The 26,050-nt window shown below is 42.0% G+C and overlaps 1 protein-coding gene across 1 annotated transcript in view; it reads left to right on the top strand.

The window, feature by feature from the left end:
• The window catches only part of ZNRF2 (zinc and ring finger 2), a 60,249-nt gene extending 36,363 nt beyond the window's left edge, over positions 1–23,886 (top strand). Inside the window, exons 3-5 of the mRNA XM_035549687.2 lie at positions 14,946–15,051; positions 16,831–16,908; positions 18,091–23,886. Of these exons, the coding sequence (XP_035405580.1) occupies positions 14,946–15,051; positions 16,831–16,888 (164 nt within the window). The 3' untranslated portion in view covers positions 16,889–16,908; positions 18,091–23,886. The remainder of the gene's footprint in view (positions 1–14,945; positions 15,052–16,830; positions 16,909–18,090) is intronic.
• The last annotated feature ends 2,164 nt before the right edge of the window (positions 23,887–26,050 follow it).

Genomic DNA, 26,050 nt, shown 5'->3' with positions numbered 1-26,050 from the left:
CCTGCAGCTAAAACAGTGACATTTCCTCCTATTTTGATCTTGTGTACCCATGAAAACCCTCCAGATTATGTAGAAGGTTCATTCAGTTTCCCTAATGCTTTAAAACTGTTTTTTAATGTATTTCTTAAAAATAACTCGAACTGATAAACATCTGTTGAACTTGGAGATTTTGTTTAATGTGCCAGTAGAGGAACATTGCTACTGTAAATAAAAGTTTAATCTCAGACATTTGCACAGCTGTTATTCTGTGAATTGGTACGACGTCAACTCAGACTTTTCATATTCTGTCTTGCAAATCATTGTCACAGTTTCAGGGAGGGAAACTGTGTTTGAAGAACTTGATTAAAGTATATTGACTAGTTCACCCTTCCTCCCTTTAGGAATTCTTTAACGTTTCTGCAAGGAGAGAACTTCCACTGATTTTCACCAGTGTAGACCGTGGGTAGCTACTCATTCAAACCAGACTGACAAGAAGAATAGGCAACTCTAGCTCTTCCTCCCTTGTATTCAGGAAAGCTGTATTTCCTTCCAACCATACCAAATCTCTTTCAGCAGTTTTTGGTGTCTCATGGAAAAGCGGCGCTGCAAAACCAGCCTGTTACAGCTAAGTTTTGTTGGGGAGAAGGTTGTTCGTTTTAAAGAGTAGTGGTGAGAAATGTCACTAAGTAAAGCCACACTCAAGCTGCAATGTGGGCCTACCTCCTAAAGGAGGTGGGACTTGCTTCTGTGACCCCATTTGAGCCTCAGTCAGTGGATGAATTGGGTCAGTCCATGATAGTGTGGAGTTGGAGCATTTTCAGAGGCCGCAGTCTCTAATCTTTCCTCCACACCCACAAACTGTCAACCCTTTGCTACCAGGAAAAAAAAGTAAGTTGTATATCTCTAATGGTGTGGCTGTGAAGAAAGCTCCTGAAATGGGAACACAGTGTAACTGAGAGAAGAGGGCCTCAAATGTCTGGAACAGTTCTCAGAGCTGCAAACTGGCCCCATTTATCTTGGTAAGATACAATCTTGGAGGCTTAGTGGTGACGGCGGCTTAAGATACCAACATTGCTCATTGCCTTACTCTTCATGTAAGAGAAAGGGAAGCATAGGTTTGTAAAGCAGCTATGACAGCTAATTTTCGTGGTGCAGTTTGGGGATGCTCAACAGATTATGCTAAATTTTCTTGCTGTGATGGAATTCGAGTCAACATGTTTGCATCCTACCTAGGAGTATAAAACTTTGGGACATCGGACATCACGTCCATTCATCTTTTAAACTTTTCCCTGATTTGTTGTGAATGGGACTGGCTCTTTTTAATGAACCTTTGGAGAGAAGGGTATTTTGGTGGGTGATTCTCTGCATACTTGCCCTTGAGCCAGGCCTAAAGCCACCAGACAGTACTTCCTGCGACAGCCATCGTAAATCACTCTTGGCCAACCTAGCTATAATGTCACCTGATGCTTACTTCAGCTCCTGAGGGTGAGACAACACTTTTTTTCTCAGTACGTTGGAATCGCCCTTACATAAATGCATACGTGTGCCATGGGAATATTTTCTGTGCAGCACTGGATAAATACAGTAAAGCTTTTGACAACTGTAGAACAAGCCTGATTGTTTCTGAAAGAAGTAGAGAAAATAGAATCATTCATGTGCTGAATAGCTCAAGTTGTTTCTTTTCCTTACAAGCTACTTCTAATCTCAGATGCTGCTGTTGTCTTGCTTTGGTACTGACAGTGCTGCTGAAGTCAAATGACAGTTTTGTCCTAGAAAATTACAGATACACCTGTGAACTGGTGCTGCAAAGAACAGGTGCAGGTGAAGAAAGGAGCGATTCAGATCAGGTTAGGACTCGCTATATTCTGTATGTCATTGTGCTTCTGTTACATAATGGCAGTGCGGTGCTGCATGCAGCAGAAAGCCGAGGAGCAGTTTTGTTAGCTCAATAGCAAATGCTCACGGTGCTGTGACTCTGCATCATGTGATCCGGGCAGATAGGAGCTACCTTCCGTGTCTTACACTTAATCAGTCTTTAGCTTTGAGAGGTCATTCAGAGGATGTCATAAATCGTGTCTGCAACTGCTGCAGTCTTGTGACTGCTGGGAATTTAGCTTCAGGGAAAATAATGTTCCTAGTTTTGAATAGTAATTCTGCAGCCGTTAAGTCTGATGCCTCTAAAACCTTGAGATTTTACTTGTTTGTTAGTAGCAAACTGACATATTTTCTGTAGCTGCTCTGCAGAAACCATACACTTGAAAACACACATCTTTTCCTAACCTTAGAGAGTATCTTTCATTGGCTGAAATTTGAAATAAAATGTACTTGACTTGAAATCTTATTTTTTTAAAAAATAAATGCCAAACAGCATCTCACTGAGTGATCTTTGCTGGAATTTCATGGTGTTTTCTTCCCAAATTTCCATTCTATTTTGCGGGAACTAGGACAGATGACTTGCAGATCAGGATTTTTTTTTTTTTCCCTAAGGAAATGCAAAGCAATAAGCAGCATTCCCTCTTGCTCAGAAACTGCCCCAAGGGCAGATCAATTGAAAATATAGCCTGAAATACCATTTATAAGGTTTCTTTGGTTTTGGTTTTGTTTGTTTGGTTGGTTTCTTTTGTTTTGTCATTGTTGTTATTTTTGTTTTTCCTTCAGATTAAAATCTTGCTTTAAAACTTGCTACCCTTTAATTACTTAAATAGTGTTGCACTTCTGACTTGCAGACTCAAGACCTTAATAATAAAGGAAGTTCGTACAATTTTTGCAGGGGAGTTCAGTGGTAGAGCAAGCCTAGCTCTTTCAAAATAAGCTGAATGAAAACACAGTGTGGTAGAGTACTCTCACGTCTAAGTTGGGGATTATTGTCACTGCTTACTTAACAGAGAAAAATTTACCAGAGTTAGGTATTTGTAGCAAAATCCAGTGATTCTAGACCAGCTTGTAAATTGTCTATTGACAGTGACTGATTGATTGTATACTGACAGAGCTACCAAGCTGCAAAGGCTAGCACATGGTAGGCTACAGCACGTCCTCCCTGGAGGAACCTCCTTGCTCTCTGAAGTCTGTGTAACCGTCTCTTCTGTGGCCACAGATTTTTGCAGCTGCAAAGTAACCCTAAATTCTACCGCACAGGAAAAACTTCACTTAGGTTTAGTGGTGAGCTACATTAACAGTTATGAAACCTTGTTAAAGTTTCCTCATAAACACCTTAGATGGCTTCCATTTTAACCCTACCCCAATGACTGTCTGAAATTCAAAGCCATATCAAACTTCAATCAATTCTACCACTTTCCTCATCCCCTGTTTTCTTGTGCAAAGTCTAGGTAGCCTTTGTGTATAGTGTTAGGTAATGGATAACCTTCATGTGACTAAGCAATAATGTAGGATTCAGTGATAATTTTTTAGACCATAAACAATGCTCATTTGTTTGGGGGAGGGGAGATGGGGGGGAAGGAATCGTTTGATTAACGTTTTTATCTTTTTCCCTCCTGTTCTAAGCAAGTCTGCTTTGATCTATGGCTTTATTAGCTGAAACACCGTGTTGTCATAATGGTGTCCAATAGCTTTGATAGCCTGTAGATTTAAAAATGAGGAGAGAAATAAAACTTCAATACGGTTGTAGAAGTACACTGCCAGATTGTGTGTGTAAAGCTGAACAAATGTTGGAGAATTGTCTTCGGGGACTTCTTTTTTTAAATCCATCTCCTGGGTTAATCATCTTGTGTTATTATTAGGAATGATCATGATTGATGAACACTGAAATTATGTTTCTTTTATTTGACTTAATTACTAGGATCTAGAAGTTGATGCTGTTTGCTTTAGAAAAGTAAAGGAAGGTTGTTGGAACTAAACACCCACATACTCTGTAACTTACTGGGATAGTAAAATCCTGTGGGTACTTGTTAGCACCAGAAACACCATATTCTCTATGCTTGCTGGAATAAATTTTTATACTGGATTATGGGTTAGTGTAGAGCAGAAAAATTGAGATAACTTTGAAAACTGACTCAATATTTGATGTTATCAGAACTTCTTGTATTCAGATGTGTTCTGGGATCCATCCTTGTAGCAAAGCTAATTACATTTAAAATAGGAATAGCTCGTAAAAAACAGTCTGTCTGCTGTGAACAGGGAAGGAAGACAAGTGAAAATTATGCAGTGATTACATGCCCGTCCTGTGTGCACACTGACACCAGACATGCAATTTTTGCTTGGAGGAGACTGATCTAGGTCCTGCTGGGCACAGCACCCTGTCAACCTAGCACCTGGCACTAGGGTTAATAAACCAGAATTTATGCACGCTGAGTTTTGGCACCAGCATTTTCATCGTGTGGTGCTCAGTAACGCATCGTATCCTCCCTAAGAATAGCATCTTAGTCAGACATGCCTGTTTTTTCTCCCCTCTTCTTGTTTTGATCTTTGGCTTATGGCTTCATCCTTCATGCCATCTTCCTTAGTGCTCCCTGTGCATTCATTTTGCATCAGATCAAACCAAACCCCATTCCAAGCTTGCAAAGAAATGAGTCAGTTATTTGGCCACTGTTAAAGGACTGGAGAAAAGAGCTGGGAAAATTCAGTGTGATCAGGGCATCTGTAGGAAGACTGGAATAAGAACCCGAAAAAGAACAAAGTGAACAAAACACTGAATCAAATCCTACAGCCAACTTCAAAACAAGTCACCATTAAAGTAACCCATGTTGCCCAGAGTAAAAGGACAGCTAACTACAGCTGGGCTCCATTCTCTCTGCTCTTCAGAGAAACTATTCTCTTACCCTTTCCTTCTATAAAGGTTTCTAATCTGCCTGCTTTACCTATGTTGTGGTAAATGAGAATTCTCATAGATACCTTTCATTAAGCCAGCAGGTCCCCATCAACACTCTCATTTTCTTGCAGATCATTACTAGAATGAAACTTCCAAATTGCTTTGTAATGATTTTCTTTTTTTCTTTCTTTCTTTCTTTTTTTTTTTTTTTTTTTTGTCTGGCTTCTGACCATAGTTTCAGTGACAATGAATGGCTGGAACCTCACTGTTTGGAAAAACTCACTTCTGTAGTCATTTTAGTCTCCTTTATGCTGGGGAAAAATAAGCTTAAAGTCTTTTTAAAGTCACTTTTAAAAGCTGCCAAAGGTCTTTTTAAAGTCACTTTTAAAAGCTGCCAAAGCAAGAGGGATTTCCTAGCCTTGGTGGGGATCCTTTTGTACAGTCACATCAACATCTTGCATTTGCCAGATCTTTGCCATTTCAGACCTTTCCTTCAGTTTGATGAGAGACAGTCAACTTCTGTAGTACCTATTTTGCTATATCCATGCTCTGTTTCCCGCTCCCAGTCTTTGTGAGCCTTCTTGGCAATAACGTCCATTCTTGATTTGGCAAAGTTGTTTGCTTTAACAGACTCCAGCATCATAGTTAAGTCTTCCTTCTGACCATAAAGCTATTTGCAGGGAACTGTCTCTGCATGAAAGGAATTATTCCCCCTTCTCCTGACCACAGTGGTATCTTTTCCTCATTGTATCTAATTTCCACATGACGTTCTACAAGAAGATGCTTCTGTAGATGCTTCCCTACTGCTCTGGGTTTTATGCCTGGTTGGTTGTGGTGTTTTTTTGTTTGTTTTTTATTAACTTTGCTAAATAAGTTATCTTTGCACAAAGCAAACTACACTACCGAATTTTCTCACATTTCTTGCCTCTTGCTCTAGCAGGAACCATACAGTTCAGGCCTTTTTGGACTTGACCCCTGGATTGCAATGCCTAGTTCTCAACAGACCTAAATTCGTTTTGCCCCTGTCAGCAGTTACTTAGTGCGGGTACAAAATAGTCAAGGATGTATAAGTAGCCCTTAAATATTTTTCTTTGATTTATTCCTCAAAGATAAGAAGCATTGTGTACCAAAGAATAAAAATGATAAAAGATCTCCATGTGTGGAATTCGCGGTGATGCTCTTTCTTGCCCACATCTGTAAGTTTAATTCATCCCAAGTAACTCCCAGCTATATAAGAATCCTTTCTAACTGCTGCAGACTCTTTGTCTGTCAGCAGTACGTGCTGGTTGCCTCTGGCCACTTACTCAACCACTCCTTTTTGTAGCATGTTTGTGGTATATGATCCTCTTTGATGGTAAACTCAGCCTTGAGAAGTGTAAATCATTCTTATGCAGTGGAGCCAAGGAGGAGGTATGCTCCAGTGATAGTTCTTCACGCTGTTTCCTAAGGAGTCCTATTTTGCTGCTTTTTCATTTCTTGTGGGTTTGCCCCTTTACATGCTACTTTTGATTTAACTCCTGACAAGACCTATACAAGATTAATAACTTCTAGCTGGAGAGGTCATGTGGTTTAAAATTAAAAAAAAAAAGGAAAAAAAAAAAAAGAAAACAGCCTAAAGGCAGCTTCTTTGTTCCATGAGCTGCCATAAAGAAGTTTTTGTTTCAAACCGGTGAGTGCTTGGGTACAGCATTCATGATGTAGTCGTACTGTGGGGCACTAGTTTGTTACTGCTATGTTCAAGACTTTTTTACTCAATCCCCTACTGCTGAGAAATATTTAGAATTATTTTTATCTCTCAAGAATAGTGTTTCTGAAGGGAGGGGGAAGCCCTGGGACAGACACAGCACCCCAAGGAACACTGTTCAAGAAGTTTCCCCTTCAGTCACTCAAAACATAAGTATGCATCAGTTCATTTGTAATGGAGATGGTATAGGATGGGTAAGTTTGGCACAAAGTCTCTTCACATCACGCTCTGGAAGACAACACTGTTTGTGGTTCTACTGTGAATAGGTACCTGTATCTAGACAAAAATTTGAAAGCGTAAAGACACAGTACTTACAAATGTGGTGAACAGAACTTGTCATTAGAAATCTGCACAAGAGGAGAAGGTTGTTTAGCTATCCTGAGATGATTTAATGTTCAAGGACGTCAAACTGCAAGCAGACTGATTAAATAGAAGTTGGAAAGACTATAGATTAAGCAGATCTTTCAGAGTCAATCAGATAATTGTCTCCAGAGCAAATCTTGAATCACTGTGGAAACGCAGAGTCACTCTGGCAATAAATCTCAAGACAGGAGCACAAGGCATTTCATGTCCAATCAGGCTAATAAAATTTAACTTGTGTGATTATCTATTTCACCCCAATACTCTCTACCAAAAGCATAAATGTGGTTTGAGAAAGTTGGTACACTGATCATCATAGCTTAGGAGTGAGTGGCTGTGATGTAGTTGTTTGGAGTTGAGGAGCTTTATTTCCCAGACTGCTTGGCCTTTTTTCAAAGCCTAGCTCTGCATCATGAGTCCTGGGATGCAAACATATGTTAATTCGATGTTGTATGAAAGCCATATTACTTGTGACTTGAAGGGTTTTTGTGAGGTACGGTAGCTTGTATTGAGACCACATCTCTTGAAGTTGTAGATAGATTTCCATTGTGGCTACTGAGGTAAACTACTTCACCAAAGAACTGCTTTTCTCAGTGCACAAATACCTCTCCTCTTTTTTTTCTTTAGTTTACCTGCTTAGAATTGTATCAAGGTAGCCAGAACTATAGACTTTTCTGGGGAGTGGGATGAATAGAAAGGATGTCTATCACTACTATTCCTGTTTTCATCTTTATTCGATACGAAGTGAATATTTTTTCACTACCAGACACACCTGATCCTTATCTGACTGAACAGGAAACATCTAGTTATTTCTGAGAACTGACTTCTGAAGGCTGAGACTGTTGCACAAAAGTCTAAATTCAGTTCTTAAAATTTGGGCTTTAGCTGAGAAGCAATGAAACTTCTACAGCCACTTCTCTCTAGGTGTTTGTGATGCAGGTATTGCAAATTAGGCCATATTCCATTGCAAATATTTTTCTTATGACTTTCACTTTCTTCGTTTTGTCTGCTCTCTTGGTGCTATGCTTGTGTTTAAGGAGAGAGGAGAGCCAAAGACTGTAGGCAGTATTTGTGCAGGAAGCCTTTCATGATGGGTATCTATTTGTGTACAGATATCTCAGTCTTGGACCAGCACTGAGAACATGAGAGGGAAAGAGAGAACAAGGATAATATTTGGACTTTGAATAGGAAATTATAACCGGCTGCCACGTTGCAAGCAAAGAGGAAGATGCCAATCATCTCCCCCCAACACATACACACAATTCACCAAATGCTTTGTTGGTATTTGAGGAAGTGTCACATTTTCTGTAGCTGGTTGGTTTTAGGAGAGGTTTTGTTTTTGTACATTGTCGTGGGGAAGGTGGTTTCAGATTGGTTAAGTTCAGAGTATTACCGTGCAAGTTGTGCAATTGTGTTTGAAGCTGTGTTTGTTGGAAATGCATAGAAAGTGGCAATGTGTACGTGGTTGAGTAGCACTTGGATATTAGTGGTTTTTTTCAGCAGAATAAGAAGGAACTTGAATTAAAGTTACTCAATAAAGCTGAATTCTGAACTACCATGCGCTCAGCTTTCTGCTGTTGTAAATGTTGAAAATCACTTAGCTGAGGCTCTAGTAAAAGCACTAGACTTCAAAAATCATACCTTTTATTATTTGAGTTACAGAGACCAATAAGAATTGTTTCTGGTCAAGAACCCACTGTTTCTTCAGAAGGTTCATTCCTTGCTGAGGGCAGGGCAAAGTGTAATTTCTAGCTGCAGAGAACAGCTTCATCGGTGAGCCAAGCCAACATATTCAGCTGTGCCTCGCTAAGTCTGCTCTCAGAGCCTATAGCTTGGGAGGCTTGGAGGGAGAAAATCAGCATCTTTTGCAGTGACAACTGAGTGATCTTCCCCCTGCTACTTAGGGCCCACTGAGCAGTAAATCAGCTGTCCTTCAGAGTCTTTCTGCCTCCGTTTTTGAGCTCTGCAGCAAAGGGCTGACCTGGTCATTCAAGAATGATCCCCAGCTGGAGAATGCTGAATCAAAGATGTTCCTCTTGTCCAGCCCCAGTACCAAAGCAAGGGCAGCATTTCAAAGAAACTGCTTTCTTTCGTAGTGCTGAGGATGGACCAGGAGAGAAGGCTTTTACCTGCAGTCAGTATGATGTTGTAAGGATAGTTCCTGAGCTCCCTGAGAGAAGCATGCCCTGCACAATGGCCCTTTTCCCTTCCATTCCTGTGCTCACTTCACAAGGATATTAACCCTGAATAAGAAGGCTGTCCATTGTGTTTGTACCTGATAGTGGCTAATTATGTTAATCTTCATCTCCTTTCTCCAGCGTCTGCATTGTAACTATAAATGAAATGAGATGATGTGGGGTGATAAGGCAGGAAAGTAGAAAAAGTAGGCCTAGAAAGAATGATGTTTTGGGGGAAATGGGTGTGCAGAGGAGAAAAACGTACTAGTAAATAGAATCACAGAATATCCTGAGTTGGAAGGGACCCACAAGGATTGTCAAGTCCAACTCGTGGCTCCATATGGGACCACCTAAAAACCAAACCCTAGGTCTCAGAGCGTTGTCCAAATACTTCTTGAACTCTGACAGGCTCAGTACTGTGACCAGTGCCATGGGGAGCCTGTTGCAGTGCCCGACCACCCTTTGGGTGAAGAACCTTTCCCTAACACCCAGCCTGACCCTCCCCTGTCCCAGCTCCATGCCGCCCCTCGGGTCCTGTCGCTGTCCCCAGAGAGCAGAGCTCAGCGCCTGCCCCTCCGCTCCCCTCGTGAGGGAGCTGCAGGCCGCCATGAGGCCTCCCCTCAGCCTGCTCTGCTCTGGGCTGACCAAACCAAGGGACCTCAACCGCTCCTCATACATCTTGTCCTCTAGACCCTCCACCATATTTATAGCCCTCCTTTGGACATTCTAATAGTTTTATGTCCTTCTTATATCGTGGTGCCCAACACTGCACACAGTGCCGTACCTGACACACCCCAGGACAGGGCGGGCCCTCTTGGCTGCCAGTGCAGCTGGAAAGAGTGTGTGTGAGGGGGGGAAATAGATGCAGGTGGGAGTCAATAAAATAAATAAAAATAAAAATAAAGTCAATAACGTGCTCTAACAGTGTGTTAATCCCATACACCTACTTGCTGGCTACCAAATAGTTACCTGTGGAAAGTGTAGGTTCAGTTGGTCTGCTTGTTTTTGTAACTGTATAAGGAAATACTTTGGATCTTCCCAGAAGGCAACATTAGTAAAAGTGTAGAATAAATTCTGCAGTGTGAATGAATTAATGAAATTTGTGCAAAGAAATGTTGGATTCCAGATGTCTAGAGCTTGATGTATTGTTTACCTTTAAAAAAAAAAAACACACACAAGTCTCTAGTACTTAACTGAAAGAGTTTTAGTGATCAGTAACAAAAAATGAATGAATGTGTAACATATATGGTAATATGCTGTTTAATGAAGTTTCATTAAGGTTTTTAAACCCCTTAAGGCTCTTATTTTGCCAGTTTTAATGCTGCTAAGATACTGTTCAGAAGGTGTATTCCAAACAGTTTCAGTCATATTCATGATAGGGTGTGCTTTAGTGTTCTCTTCACTGTTAAGCTACCTGTGGTGGCAACTTCTACAGAAATTTAAACTTATAAGTGTTTGGAAAAAAACCGTTGATATTTAAAAAATAAAAAATAAAATCACACTTAGATCGAAGGTCTTTCTAATTTGTGTTCCACTGAATGACTAGAGAGAAACAAAATACTGCAGCTGCAAGGTGATATCTCCCCAAGCGCAGCCTTCACGATTTGACTCAGGGTTTCCTGAGTCTAGGGCTACTTCTATCTGCATTTGAAAAACAGAAACAGAAAGCGGTAGCACACATTTAAATGATTTCATGCATGGGGTATGTATTGCATGTGCTTTTGCAGCCCTCAGTTTAAAGACAGACTATTTCATCATGGGCATTGCCTATAATTTTAACCATGGCTGAGCTGGTGGCTTTGGTAATTTTTAGATATATTTTTCAAAAGTTCTAGGAAATGTTTTTAATCAAATTTATGTACAAAGTTGCCAGGATGATTGTATTTTAGATTACTGCGTATCTAGCTACAAATGCTCAAGTGGAATAGAAATTATTTTTCAGTAAAGATAAAAGTAGGATTCTGGAAGGAAAAATTACTGACAACCAAAAGTTAAAATACTAGTCCTATTAAGCAGGGATAGTGGAGAAAGAAGTATTTGAGCAGACACAGGAGGGAAGTACTCTGCTCTTTTGCCAGATTTCATCTTTGACACCAGTCTTGGGCTAGTGAGTGCTTGTTGCAATAGCTGGGAAGGTGGAGGAGTGTTTACCTCCTGTTTGGTGTGAGGCAGATGGATGTGGGGGTGTGGTGAGTGTTTGTGTATGTATGCATGTGTGGGCGAAATGGAAAAATGTGGCTTCTGCTCATTTCCTCTTCCCACTTCCATTTAGGTAATACACTGATATGAATGTTTTAACCATAACATTGGTGAGATCTCAAACTGTTCTTTTTTTCTCCTTTCTCTTTTTTTTCTCCTTTCTCTTTTTTTTCTCCTTTCTCTTTTTTCTCCTTTCTCTTTTTTCTCCTTTCTCTTTTTTCTCCTTTCTCTTTTTTTCTCCTTTCTCTTTTTTTCTCCTAAAAAAAAAAAAGGTAAAACGAATAATATGCATCTGATGAATCACTGCACTACAAGAAATTATGAAAACAAAAAAGTTGTTCAGACTGCAGTGGTTCTATGTGAAATCATTTACACATTTTTCCGTAACAGATGCATTTAAAAGTCAGTGGTAAATGGCCACCTAAGTGACTTCAATCTGGTGTAAGCCAGTGTTTGTACAGGACAGGGCTGTATGAAACAAGTACAGAAGAAAGCCTGACTGGGTCCAGGTCAAACAGTTTATTTTTCCCCTCCTGTTTATCTGGGACTGGTGATCTGAATCACATCAAATTGTGAAAATGGAGTCAGTCTAAAAGTGTGGCATGTCCTTGAACAATTCGGTATTGGTGTTGCCACTCTCCATGTGTGATCAGTTGTAGAGTAGTTGCATCGGTTTGGACTCTGTTGGCGGGCAGTGCCAAGTTGCACTTGGGCATTCATAACAGTTGGGTATTTTGTGCGTATTTCTTCAGTACTTACTTTTCCTCTTGTGTGAGAGCCTGACAGGATCCACAAGGTGACACAAGAAGTGCAGAATGCTAACTTGGTGGTGTTTAAGAGGAAGAAGGCCATTGAAACCTATTAACAAAACCTTTCCCACCTACTCCAGCTGTGACAGAACCATGCTGGGTTTCCAAAGCCACATTCAGTGTTTACACCAGCTCCTCCTGGCATGACTGTGTCAAGCGTGGTGTGCACCTAACAGCAGCATCCCAGCGGGAAAGTCAGGGCTGAAGCCAGGGAGGGGGGCAAGGTGTTTGCCTGGGGCTTGCTCAGTAGGGCGAGTACTGGCAAGAGGGAGACTAATGGCATCTGGGGAGAGTATGGGAGGACTGGAGGAAAGAAAAGGACTCTCAGACACTTAGGCCAGGGATAGTGGGAGATAAAAATGTTTAAATTGGCATCTTGTCCTGGTGCTAGCCAAAAGGTGCAGAATCTTCTCAAAATGCTCAGCAGGAGGTCTGACCCAAACATTGTGAAGTCTGGGGAGCATGTGATAAGCCAGACACATACAATAGAGAGTGATGCAAAAGCAGTTCACGGGAATGTTTTCTGTTATAAATTTTATTATTACTGGACAGCATTTTAATTTTTGTCATCAAAGCTTGTCTAAATGCTTCCCTCTTGAGAGCGCTGAGGAAAGGAGCCTAAGGATTAATTCACTGGAGGTGTCTTAGTGCCGTTTTGTTTTGGGCACCAATTGCTGATAAAGTAACTCTGGAAAAAATGATTTTTATTAAGTGAGCTCTGTGTATATGGTAAGTGCTTGAATTATTTATGGCACTTCTTCCTGTAACCCAGCTGTAGGAAGAGTAGATGTGCTTATAGGACTTTTGGCAAAGTATTTGAACAAACAGGCAGTCTAAGAGGGTAGTGTCTGAGAGCCTCGGGCAAAGATTAATATCTCTGTACCAGGACAATACTGTCTGTACAGTCTTTGTCTCCTGGTGTCAGATGTTTTCATATCTTTTCATACAAAAAAAAAAAATAGACAAGAAAGTATTTATCCATAGCACCTTCTTCATGGCAGGTTCTTAGTGTCAGGATTTTGTAACAACAGATGAGTTTTTAAGAGCTTTTGCATTGTTTTAAATTGCTTTTCTTCTTTGGTTCATGGATGCTTATGACTTCTGATAGAAAAAAAGAAGCAATTTCTTAAAAGAATGCCTACAAATAATATTACCGTGTGTAAAATACATTTTTTAATTTTCTTCACTGTGGTATGTGTGTATTATTTTTTGAGGGGGTATTTTTTCTTTATAACAGTTCATCTCGCGTTAGATATTCTTCACATATCCCCATGAAGATGCCACACACGTGGCATTATACTGCATTTTTAGCATAACCAATGAATATAGCAGGGACTGAAACAAGTACCCTTTTAGAAACCCAAGCACCTGCAAGACAGTGCGCTACAGTTCCTGGAGAAACAAGGTAGACACGATTTCATGCATCTTCATTTCACTTGTTCTGGCAGTGATGGCTCTTTAGCTGTATGTTCGTCATTTTCTGTCGGCTTGGAAAGTCACAGTGACAAGTATTGGAGACACTGGAGAGCATACCTTAAAGATGATGGTTTCTTGGTCGTACCAGGGAATCACAGTCTCCACAAACAGTCCCATTAGGCTCCTTTTGGTTACAAAGGGGAAACTTTTCCCCAGAAGCTGCAGAAATTCAAACACACGGTCCTTACTTTGCCAAGTGTGCACAGTTCTGATCTGCCAGAGATTGCTTGGTTGCTGTGTGGTCCCCTTTTGGTAACAGTGCGCTGCGTGAGGTCGCTTCTAACCAATGCTCTTAACCTGCTTCTGGCAAACTGGGCCTTATGTGACCTCCTGGTTTGTTTTGTGCTAAGGCTGAATTGTGCATCCCGCCTTCTGGCTGAGAGCAGTGTCCAAGAGAGAAGGTTTTTATTAAAAATATTTTCCCAGAAACTTCTGTTTGAAAGCCAACTCTTATGCATTCCTAGTAACTTAGTTTTTCCTCATTTCTTTTGGGACTTGGTAATGCTGCAAGAAATGAATATCGCCTGGAATTTAGGGTCTTCAGCACTGATCTTTCCCTGATGGAAAACTTTCATTCCTATTGCCAACAGTCAGATAATTACATTGAGGAAAAGGTAGATGGGATGTAGTAGAACATGCTGATGTGATGTGAGAAGGGGAGGCAGAAGGTGTGAAATAAGAGTACTGGAGAGGCTGGTAAAAGTTAGAGAAAGCCAGATATATAGAAGAGAGAAGAGTGGGATAGTAGAAGAAAGCAAATGACAGGCTGTGTTTAGAGGGAGGAAATTAATAAAATCTGTACCCAGTAAATTAACGTCAGTGTCTCGTCCAGAGAAACGTTATTTTTGAGCTTGGACTTAACTTCTATAGTGACAACTGAACATGGAGAGGAGGGGACAGCTGAGCAAAACCCACCCAGAATGAATCCTGAGAGCCCTGGAGGCACTAGGTGCCATCTGGATGATGGCACCATCTGGATGATGGTACCAACTTCTTCCAGGGCTTGGCTCTTGAGGTCAGCAGCACAGCTTGTGTATGCAGCAGCTGTGTGGTTCAGAGCTCAGGTTTCCCAGTTCAGATCAGAGCAATCTGTGTGGTGGGATGTGCATCTGCTGAGAGAGTATAAACACCAAAGGATTACTGGCTGTTGATGATAGCTACCCCTCTTCTCCATGTGGTTGTCTTCCTACAGGACTTCATTTTGAGCTACAGTAGTGTTTAGGCAAGAAACTGAATCATAACCATACTTTAATTTGAGCTGTTGTCTCCCATTAGGAATCTTCTGTCACCTGGCATGTGTGAATGAACCTCACCTTGAGAGGGCTTTCTGCAGGTTAAGAAGTATCTTCTGTAGCTGTCCTTGATGTTATGAATAGAGAACACTTCCCTTGTTGTAGTCTGCTTTTTAACTGTTCAATCTTGTGCTCTTTCTTCAGAGGATGTGCTGAGTAAAGATACTGGGGAGTGTGCAATATGCCTGGAAGAGCTGCAGCAAGGAGATACTATAGCACGGCTGCCTTGCCTCTGCATATATCATAAAGGGCAAGTATTCCTCACGATGTAGACAGAATTCCAGAAGGTTGCATTTATGGGGTAACTTCACTAAAACCTAATTGCCTTTTACACCTCAAACAAACAAAAAATGAGCAGTAACAACCCTAAAGATGAATTTTAAATACCATCTTTCTGCGTTTCCCCTAGTGTAATTTCCACCAGTGTATTTGAAGTCATCTCCTACTGTAGTCTTCTGTCACTTTCATGAAAAGTCCACAGGAAAAAAGAAGTAAGGTGAAATCACCTGTGTGGGGAAGGAGTGCACATCGTAGCTGTTTAGCTTAGGTTGTGTGTATTTATGTTATAACAGTTTTGTCAAATGCTAGAAGGCATGAGAGGGAGCACATTTTAAACCTGTTTCGTACTTATTTTCACAAATGTAACTACAGCAAGTAAGATGTCAATGAATGATGTAAGACAATAGCCTTAGAATCATTAAGATTGGAAAAGACCTCCAAGATCACCTGGTCCAACCATCCCCCTACCACCAATGTCACCTACTAAACGATGTCCCTAAGCACCACGTCCAGCCTTTCCTTTAACACCCCCAGGGACAGTGACTCCACCACCTCCCTGGGCAACCCATCCCAATGTCTGACTGATGGAAGCCCACAAGCCATCATCTGAGCCATGTATGCGTTTCAGAAAGAAGCAAGAGGTTGAGGCTGGCTATCCATTTCCAAATAGTCCCACGGGACATGTCAGTGACTCACTGTGATCCCAGACACTCTTCTGCTCCCCATGGTTTTCTGTGGATTTCAGGCAAGGAAGTACCTGCAGTGGTCTGTCCAGCTGGATCCCTGACCATCTGCCAGCTCCTGAAGTTGGCCTCAGAAAGCAGCCTGGTCACACCTTTACCAGTTGTGGCATGCAACATTCACTTTGGGCTTCCCCTCATCTCTACGTGCACCACCTGACACAAAAAGCTGGCAGCGACTGCAGGGAAGGTGCAGCAGGAGGCATGACACCTCCTGCCCTGCTGACCTTCACCCACTTGCCATGGGAACACACGAACTCCCTACTGCACACAGGGTGGTTTGGCTGCTGGGCCAACACAAACAGCCCAGCAGCATTGCCCGGTCTGTTCCGGGGAGAAGAGAACCAGCCACCTGTGGCACCGTTAGCCTGGGCTAAGCGTGAATAGTGGGACCCATTCTGGGCACAGAGGAGTCCTGCCATGAGGTGGGCACCTCACCAGAGATCTTCTAGCCATAGGCCTCCTCTGCAGGATAAGTCACAAATGCTTGCTCAAATGTTTTGTCAATGCAATTCTGGACATCAAATTCATAATTTCAAAAGGAAATGTACATTTCCCCCAAAATAAATAATTAGATAGATAAAAGAAAGTTGGGTTTCCAGTTAAATCTAAAGAGTTTCTTATTTGAGTTGCCAAATCCAAAATGTTTGGGAAATTTGGAGAATTGAAAAAAAAAAAAGTTTTGGACAGCTGGCTAAATAATTGGTAAAATACTTCCCTAGCAGATTTTAACACGTAAGATATTTAGCTGTTCAACAGTGTTTAATATCCAAATACAACTGTGGTTTAGGGTTATTAAGTTTTCAAGGAATGTTGAAATATATTCTCTGTGAATATATAAAGATGTTGAGTGTGTACATGGATGTGTGTAGATACATATAATTCTTTGTTAATATAAAATCCAACCATTTGTGGAAATTATGAAATACCTATTTATATGCATTTCTTACTGCTAAATGTTACTGGGATTTTCATGTCAATTGTTTTCATTTTTGTCTTGCATCCAACAGCTGCATAGATGAATGGTTTGAAGTAAATAGATCTTGCCCTGAGCATCCATCAGATTAAGAGAAGATTCATGTTTTTAGGTAATATTTCTTTTCAGACGTGTACATTTCAACAACAAATATTTTGATTATCTGAAATAACTCTCGATGCTATTTTCTTAATTTGTGAATTTGCTACTGTGTCTCAGAACAGCAATGTTAATCAGTAAGTAATGACGTATATTACAATATGTAAAAGGTTTCTGCATCCTTATATGGTGTGGTCTGAAATGGTGTATTTCATTTTTAGTACTGGAAAGTGGCAAGTCAGTGCCAATGAAGTTTTAGCATTAACTTTTAAAGAGTATTTTTTCTGTGGAAATGAAACAAGATCAAAATAATACAATCGTTTAATTTTGGGTTGTTCCACGAGTACTGGCATTTATTTCTGACAGAAAGCTTTTGGAATCATAAAAGAAAAAAAAAGTTGAAATTAGGTATTTTCAAAACCACTTTCATTTTAATGCATTCCAGAATGTTTTTTTTTTTTTTTTAAAGTTAACATGTTCCCATCTATCCCATCCCACAGAGGTTCACATTTTTCCAGCTTATGTTTGGTGTTAATCATTTCAGATCTGCGATCAGTGTCAAAGGTTTAAAGGATAGGTTTATTCTTTCAGTTGACTAGTTCTAAATCTTTATCTTGCATTAAACTGTTGCCCCCAAGCATTGCAAAACACCGACACTCATCATAATTCTTAAAGGAATGGATGTCTGAAATTCTGGTCGGCAAGTTAAGGTTTGTTTTTGTTGTTCTGCTAGAGATTTAGGGGAAAAAAAATCTGAAGACCTCATTGCTGGCATTTGTCTGTTCACTTGTTTCACCTTGCTTCACGAGTCTGTGTTGCAGGTCACATTGCAGTGGTATGATTGTTGAAGGGGTGGCAGAGAAAACATGAGGGAAGATATCCTGCTACAGGGATGATTACTTTAACCTCAGGGCCTATGTTAGCTGAAATTGATAAACACATTTCCTGCGCTGCACCCAACAAATGAATGGTGAAAGAAGCCCACATGCCGCTTATGAGCACGTTTGTCTCTTCAAATGTTCATGGATGTGTAGTCTCATGTTAAACCCTTGTTTTTTCACAGCAGAGATGGTGATAATTGGGGGTTTTAGGAAAAAGGGGAAGGGAAACACAGTGTTTGTGTTCATGCTGTTTCTGTGTGTTATATATTGAAGTAGCTGAAATGCTGATACTTTGTCTTCTGCTTTTTCAACAGCTGCTTCCACTGATCAGAAAACATAGGAGATCTGCGGTTCCCTTGCTGAACACAGCGTGCCTGGCTTGAGACTTAACTGTTCTTTGTGGCTGAAAAAGGCAAAGATGGACAGTGACATGAAAAAAGCATTGCAGACACCAGTAGTGCTCAGTATACCAAACACTCATGCAAAGGACACACAGGGATTTTGAAAATGCTGCACATTCTGTAACAATCTACTCCCCACAGACATTATTGACACTCTTTTGTATTGAAGGCCAAAGTTCCTAATCTCAGCCTAACTTCTGGTTCTGTGAAGAAGCGGGTTATTGGACACGTTTCCTGCTGCCTCAAGTGGAAGCCGAGAGACGTTCGATACGTGCTATCTGAGACCCTTGCAGGAGGGTGGCCCCATTTTTAAATGGGGACGTTTTCACCTTCTCGTTGGCTGAAGAAGAGTAAATGGCAAATTAGATGTAATCTAACAGTGTGACCTTATTTACTGAATTCACACCCTGTTTTATGTTCTTCACTTTTACAAGAACAGAAAACAAACTTCTCTGCATAGGAATACTATATTTCAAAATTTTGTAACTAAACCTTTGTCACAATGCAGTCCAAAGAGTAAAACTGGGACAGGTAACTAATTTATATTGATCAAGCTATAGGGATTGTTGAAATCTGCACATTGTATTGCTATTTAAGAAACTAAAACTTCTCTTTTACTGCTTGTGAGTAAAAACAAAACAAAAAAAAAATGCAGCAAAGCAAAATCTTACAGCTATGCAACTTTTTTTTTAAATAGGAAAAAAGAAGAATTACCAATTTTAAGTGCTGCCAGTTAAGGTAATTTGTTTAACGGGTATTTTTTTAAAAATGTTTCAGGTAATTATTTTATTGTACTACTCTCATCTCCAGGCTGCCTCCTGAGGTGGAAATGAATAACTACAAATGTGGGCACAGCAAGAGTGTTTTTTTTTTTTTTTTAATAGGCATGGGTGAGATAACATCAAGGTGGGAATTGTGTTTAATTTTTAAAACACGTATGTGCAAGTTTTTCTTTGTTTCCTTGTTTGAATGTTTTATCTGATGGCAGGATTTGTAGTACTTTGCATCTAAATCATTGGTCTCTTCATGTGGAGGCTAGCATTTGACAGTGTGGTTTTTCGTTCTTTTTTTAGAGGCACCTGCATTTGTTTAATTTATTATTATTTTACTGTATTATATTAGTATAACCAGGGCTCCATGAAACACCGGTTGTCTCTGGGGGGTACACCAAGTAAAACTGTGGTTAAGTATTAGTTCCCATAAGGTATTACAGTTCAAAAAAAGAAAAAAAAATAAGACAAAAAACTGGAACAGATATCAGGGCTTAGAAGAGTACTTTTTATATCAAGAATTAATCCTAGTAGTATCTGAATTTCACAGTACAGGGAAGAGTTTATGAATATTTATTCCTGACAGCAGTTTTAGTGGGTTTCAGTAGCGAAAATAAATTGCACACTTCAAACGTCTTTCTTGTACATACATAATTCTGCTGTTCTTCTTTTGTTTAAATACATATTTCTCTCTGTTGCTATTGTGATTCATATCAAAAAGGGCAAAGAGCAGGAGCAACTGCTGCTATCCAGGAGAACAAGTGCAGTGCATGTTACTAGACTCTCGTGTCTTGCTTGCAGAGCAGTTCTTTCCTGGATAACAATTTTCCCCAAATGTTGCACTGTAAAATGCCATTGTTATGCTGCAAATCTAAAGGAGTCCAAACTAGATAATTTTCGTAATTGATGGTGCAGTTTCTACATTTTTGGGCTTGCATCACTGGTTTCAGCTGAACCTGTAGCTGTGGGGCCCTGCTGTATTCTCTTTTTCAGTGGGAGCAGAACCATTTTGTCACACTTTCAATTCTGTAGTCACATCATGTGTACAGTAGTTCCCTGTACAGATTCCTTTTTAGCCGAGAACCATTTGTGTTGCCTTGTATTGTCATAGGGGCTGGGGGGTAGGAGGGATTACAGCACCTGTAGTACTCAAGCAGTGGTGTTGCCTGCAGGCCCGCTTTTCCAATGTTTTAAATTCCCGCTGTCTTCTGAAAGGAAAGCTTTCGCATTCATGTTGATTCGATGTTTGCTGTTGGCTTCACGCCTACAGAAACTCACCTGAAATATGTAAAGCGGGTAGGTTAGCATGTTGGTGTCCTGTGCTCCAAGGTCCTAGATAGTCTTTGGCTGGGGGATTAAGTAGATAAATATTATAAATCTGTTTACTACTTAAGCTTGGTTTTGGTAGTTCATATTTCTAGTTCATTTACTGCTGTTTTGGGCACCTGGATTTCCTGTGTTCAGATGCAAGTAGGTGGTGTAAAGATCCAGCAGCTCTCACTGCTGTCCTACACGTAGGGCCGGTGTTTGAACAGCATGCCACTAGCTGTCGCGTCGATGCGTGGTTTTGCAGGCAGGAGTCTGCTCCTGCTTCCATCAGAGTTGCAGTACTTTGGTTTGTTTGAGGAACTGATACGAGGCCGGCCCTAGATGATGGTTTTGCATTCTTGGTACTTATAAATTTCTTCTGAAAGGCTAAGGTAGGTTTTCTTCTATCAAAACTTGTAATATAGACCAAGCCAGGAATGACCCTGGAAGCATGAGACTGATGCTTGGGTTTGAAAATGCCTGTGGATATTCGCCTTCGTAAGCTTTGTCACCAGCTACGTTGGCCAGCTGGAGACAACCATGCTGTAGACGTAGCTGAAATAACAGGCAACACTTTCGTTTTAGAAACGTCCTTGCAGTGGTCCTGAGTCATTGTGCTTCAGAAGGGGGAAATAAACACCAGACAAGTCCTGTGTCTCAGTCAAGGAATCCCACACTTGTCCACGAGAAGCAATAACTAAAATTACACTGCGATATGCTTCTTTGCCTGTAAATATATTGAGATCGCCAATTCTGTGCTGTTTTGGAGTATTTTCTGTCATCTGGCCTATATCTTCCCCAAGTACATAAGGGTGTGAAATGATTCCCATACTCAGGTCTGCCATAAACATGCTGCTTGCCAGAAGGGGAAGAGTAGACTCAACACTGTCTTGAAATGTGAGGTTTTTCTGAGCTCGTCACATACCTGTGTATCTTGAGTGGCAACTTGTGTTCAGAAGTTCGTAGTGGAGGTGGCTGTGATTTGGTTTGTACATAACTGCCCTCCATACAATGCCAAGAGAGCCGTGCTACTGTCAGCGCAGGGCACTGATTGCCCTGTCTCTTATAAATCGCTCTCTCTAATATCGTTTTCCTTTGGAAGTAGCTAGTTTTCTTTCGACATGTTTGTTAGGTGGTGAGTTCAGTGGGAAAAGGAAAAGCTATGAAGCACACTGCAAATTTGTGGTATTTTATTTTTGGGAAGAATAAAGCGTAAAACAGATGGTCTTATTTGTAATCAATTTAATTTTCATATTCCAGGGTAAGTGTACTGCAGTATATTGAAATGGAAAATGTGTAAGTAATGTACAAAGATGTGGGTGGGTACTTGTGACCTTTATTTTCTCTGCCTGCTCCCCCCCTTTATGGTGTAAAGGGGTTTTTATGACTTAAACAATCTCCAGGTTTATTTATCTGTCCTAGTTCCTAACGCTAGGAGCACTGGCTTTTTAATTAAGTCTTTGCTGAAAGACTGGAGAGCTGGTAAAACTGACTCCCAGCAAAAGTGAGAAAGATCATTTTTATTCAGAAATGTGGATCTTTGTGCTGGTGCTTATAGACGTGTAATGCCTAATACATGAGATGTGTTTATGGCTGCTTTTGGTGCACCACCTTTTCCATTCGAGGGCTTCAGAAACTTACTGCGTGTCTTCTGTGTTCCACCAAAACAAGGGAACATGGCACTCAAATGTTACTAACATCTCTAAGGAGACAGCAACAAAGCGTATGTTGGTTTTGATGCAGGCCATGACATCTCCAAGTTTGTGAATTTTAGCTGCTTTGTCACATTGAAAGAGAACATTTGTGCACAAGTTTGGTATTGTAGTTTTGTATCTGCTAATTCTGTATGTACGGTTGGGAGTTTCCTGCTGAGAGACTCCCATACACCGGGGAATGCAGAAATGCCACCATGGGATTTTCCAGCTCACTTTGCCAGTGGAGGACTGTCTTAGTTCTTGATGAGTGTTGTATTTTCTAATTCACTTTCCACCCCGCCAAGCTTAAAAGCCATTTTAGTATAAATTTCTTCCCTTGTTTGTAGCTGAAGGCGTGCTACATTTTAGGGCCATATCCCCATTGGAAATCCTTTCAATTGGCACCAGCAAAATTAAAGTAAGAGACTGTGGTTGAAAGAGGAGGGCTTGTTATGAGTTTTGCTACAAACCAGCCAAACGTTTTTTTTTTTCCTTTAGCAGCATCATCAGCTTGTACCACTTAACCTTGTGTCACTCAAAATAATCTGTGAGAGAAACAGAACTGTGTTCAGTGTTTGTTTCCTAAATATAAAACTAATGCGATGTTTCTCCAATATAAATTAACTTGTGTCTAAAATCAAACTGAGGATCTTTTAGCCTACTGGGGGGGAACAAAAAACAAAAAAACAGTCTTGACTCTCTCAAGTTGCATTTGGTTATCTTCTGAGTGCTGCCCTACCCAGTCTGCTTGGCTGCCCAACCCACTGTATAGTGTTCTGGAAAGTAATTTCTTACTTAAATGCGTCAGAGCTGATGATGGGGCAAACCGTAAAACGACTTCGTTGTACAGCGTTACCAGTTGCTGAAGACTTGCTCAGATAAAGCGTTGCGGGAATATCCTGCACCTGGAAAAGGTTAGACGTGGCTCTGGCTTTGATCTAATAGGTTGCCAGTGTACAATAACTGGAAGGCAGCAAGCCAGCTAGCTGCCGATCCTTCTGGCAGCTTTTAATCTATTTATGTTTGTTTGAGAGACTTTTGCCCTTGAGTGTGCTTTGGCAAAGATTTTGCAATGATAAGTAGGATTTGCTCGATACTGGCAGAGTTTCAAATGTAAGTAACCCAATGTTGCAAGTACATAATCTGTTGCTGAATCCTGTTCCTCTTGTTTTTCCCTCAAATCTGCCCTTTTCCTTGCTAATTTGTTACACGTAATAGGAAACACTTCTCCACATAACTGGTCACGAGCTCCCAAGGTGCGAAATGCTAACAGGAAGAGACATCAAAGCACGATTCTGTGATCTTCCTGTATGTATTAAGATGAAGCTGAAGTATTCATTGCTGCACAGTCAGAAGTTCTCTTCCAGCTGATATTGCCAAAGTACTCGAACTTTCAAGGAAGAAAGGAGGTGGCTCAGCTGCCGGGGGGTTGCTTTAAGGAACTGCTTAATTTTAAAAGCTGCGGTGATCCAGCATTCACCTTCTTACTTGACTGAGAGTCTCATTCTAGCTCTCCCTTACCATTTGGCAGGCGTACCTGCTGCTAGAGAGTGCAGTCTGTGTTCCCCCTTCCCTACGCCTCTCCCCACAGAGCTAACCCTGCCCACAGAGCGCGGTGCTAGCTCCTGGGATGCCACACGTACGTGCAGTGGTAATGGACAAGATGTCTTCCTTCATTACCCTGAGCAGAAATCGGAATGTAATTTGCAATGTCTAATGTAAACGTGTTTGTATTTCCTTTTTTTTTTTTTTTTTTTCAGTTGAGCAGTATGATTGCAAGTTGACTTAAGTTGTTCTGAGGTACTCTTTTCAATGGTCTGCCAGTACATAATCATGAATGAAAATATTTTTTTATTGATTTTTAGGTTGTATGTTAACATTCCATTCATGTAAAATATGTACAAATATATGTAATAAATCTTTTGAAGCACAGTTTTCTTCACACTTCCAGGTGATTTTGGTTGTAAAGTATTGGATGAGGCACTGCCGTGGCGGGGCAGAGCTGCCATGTGTCTGTGCTACAGGCCAAACTGAAAATGGAGGAAGAGAAATGTGTAGACCCAGCTCGAAGGGCAGCAGGCTCTCCTGTCTGTCTGAGGCCCTGCAGGTGGGGATCTCGACCCTCGGGGCCAGCCTTAAGGCTGTCAGAGCCCCTCTGCCCCTCGTGGGGCCTGCTGCAGGGCAGGCCCTCATCCTGCTAGCTCAGAGCTGGCGGCCTGCTGGTTGATGTCTCCTGCGGCAATTCATCACAGACATGGAGGCCTTCAAGACCAGCCAGGTCTGGAGATGGAAAATTCATGTGGGCAGCTTAAAAAACAACACAACTCAAAACCAACACAAACCACACATGAAACTGCTCCCCCTCTTTTTTCTCATTGCCTCCAAAGGGGACCGCAGCTACCCAACTCGTCGGCGTTGCCTCCGGCGCTGCGTGCGGTGGGTGGGCAGCTGCGGGCACTGAAGGCCCGACCCCATCATTACTCCACGTCTCCGGGGACCTGTGGCCCCCGCTGGAAAGCAGCGAGCCCAAGGCAGAGGAGCTGCTGGGGGAGGCGTTGGATTCCCCCCTAGTCCCAGTCAGGGGACAAGCTGTGGGCGCTCTGAGCGGAACTGGAGCGCGTTACATGTGTGGGTGGTGAAAACGAAAGGAGTTCACTCCACAGGCAGGAAGCACCTTCATATGGCCGCGCATCAGCTCAACCCAGCGGGTGCTGCTCCCAGCTGGGCCATCAGCATGGTGGCAAGATGTCTCCGAGGCTGGCTGTCCTTCCTCGCTTTGCTCTGCCTGTGAGAGCAGCCTTCTGGAGCGGCTGGGGTCGCTCAGCCCCTTGTTAAAGCCTGGCAAGAGTTTACAACCCTTGCAGCTCTCTCCTTGGGAGATGAGGGGTTTAATGCGTGAATTGTTCTAGTCCGCAGCAAGACAGTTGGATGTAGTTACTAAGGAACATGTTCCTATCTCTTCCTAGTGTAGCTTTCTTTTTTTTCTCCTGATTGCCTTCTGGGAAGCCTGAATTCTCCTTCACTGCCAGTAATTCATATGTTTTCCTCCTCTGTCTTCGGCATGTGAAACGGGAGCTGTATTATGGGAGCAGTGGCTAATTAGTTAGCGCCGGGCTTGGCCTCACGTCAGGAAAATCCGCTGGAAATGAGTCCGTTTCGGTAGGTGCGGGATTTGGGGTTTGAAACATAGATCTGTGGAGCCAGTTGGTATCGCGTTCACCTCATGGCTCTGCTGTGAGCCACTGTGTGTGTGCGGGGCCTGACACGGGCATGGCCAGCATTCGCTGCTGGACACCGCATCCTTGGAGCAGCAAGGGGAGCAAGACGTGAGGTCAAGGAGCAGGGAGAGAGCAGGGAGGGTCCCCTTCAGCAGCTGGAGCTAAACAGGGATGTTTTCTCTCCCCTGGGATTCTCAATGCCCTGAGCTGAAGGGCCTCGTGCTCCTTCCGGGGCTACCCGTGAGGAGCCATGTCCGTACCCTAGCGGGTGTGGGCTAGAGCCCCGCGTGCACCTCCAGCAGCTTGGTCACGGACCTGGCCCTGTGCCCCCTGAGGGGAGAGGTGCCCACATCCAGAAAGGTGAGGCCGCAGCAGGACCCTGCTCACGCCCGGACAATGGGCAGCCCTCGCAGAAGCTGAGCGGGACAGGGTTTTCCAGGCCTCGCTTAATAAAGCATCTGTTTTCTGAGGGGGATGAGATCAGGGACGCGTGGGGGCAGGGAGGAGGGTTTGACATAAATAAATAATTGTATGAAGCCCATGGTTGGTTGACGCAAGATGACTCACTCCTCATAAAGGCGAGAGAATAGGGGAGGCAGACGTTAAAAGCCTGGGGAAGGGCCCTCAGCTGAGTGCGGTGGGAGCTGCAGGTGCTTGGTGCCTCTCCGGGCTCAGCCCCCTGCATTTTGAGTCACACTCTGTGTCAGGCTCCTGCCCTGCTTTTCCTTTTCACCCTGGTTACAGATTTCTTTGTTTGAACACGCGTTTAAATTTTAACCAAGACATTTGTCTCCTCCCCTCCCTTCCTCGCTGATTCTTTAAGCAGGCTTCAAATGCTAGGAAAAGGAAAGGAACAAAGTCTCTGTCTGCCCCAGACTGGCTC

This window comes from Cygnus atratus, chromosome 2 (assembly GCF_013377495.2).
Source record: "Cygnus atratus isolate AKBS03 ecotype Queensland, Australia chromosome 2, CAtr_DNAZoo_HiC_assembly, whole genome shotgun sequence".
NCBI classification, from domain to species: domain Eukaryota; kingdom Metazoa; phylum Chordata; class Aves; order Anseriformes; family Anatidae; genus Cygnus; species Cygnus atratus.
This window is presented reverse-complemented; position numbering and strand designations above follow the sequence as displayed.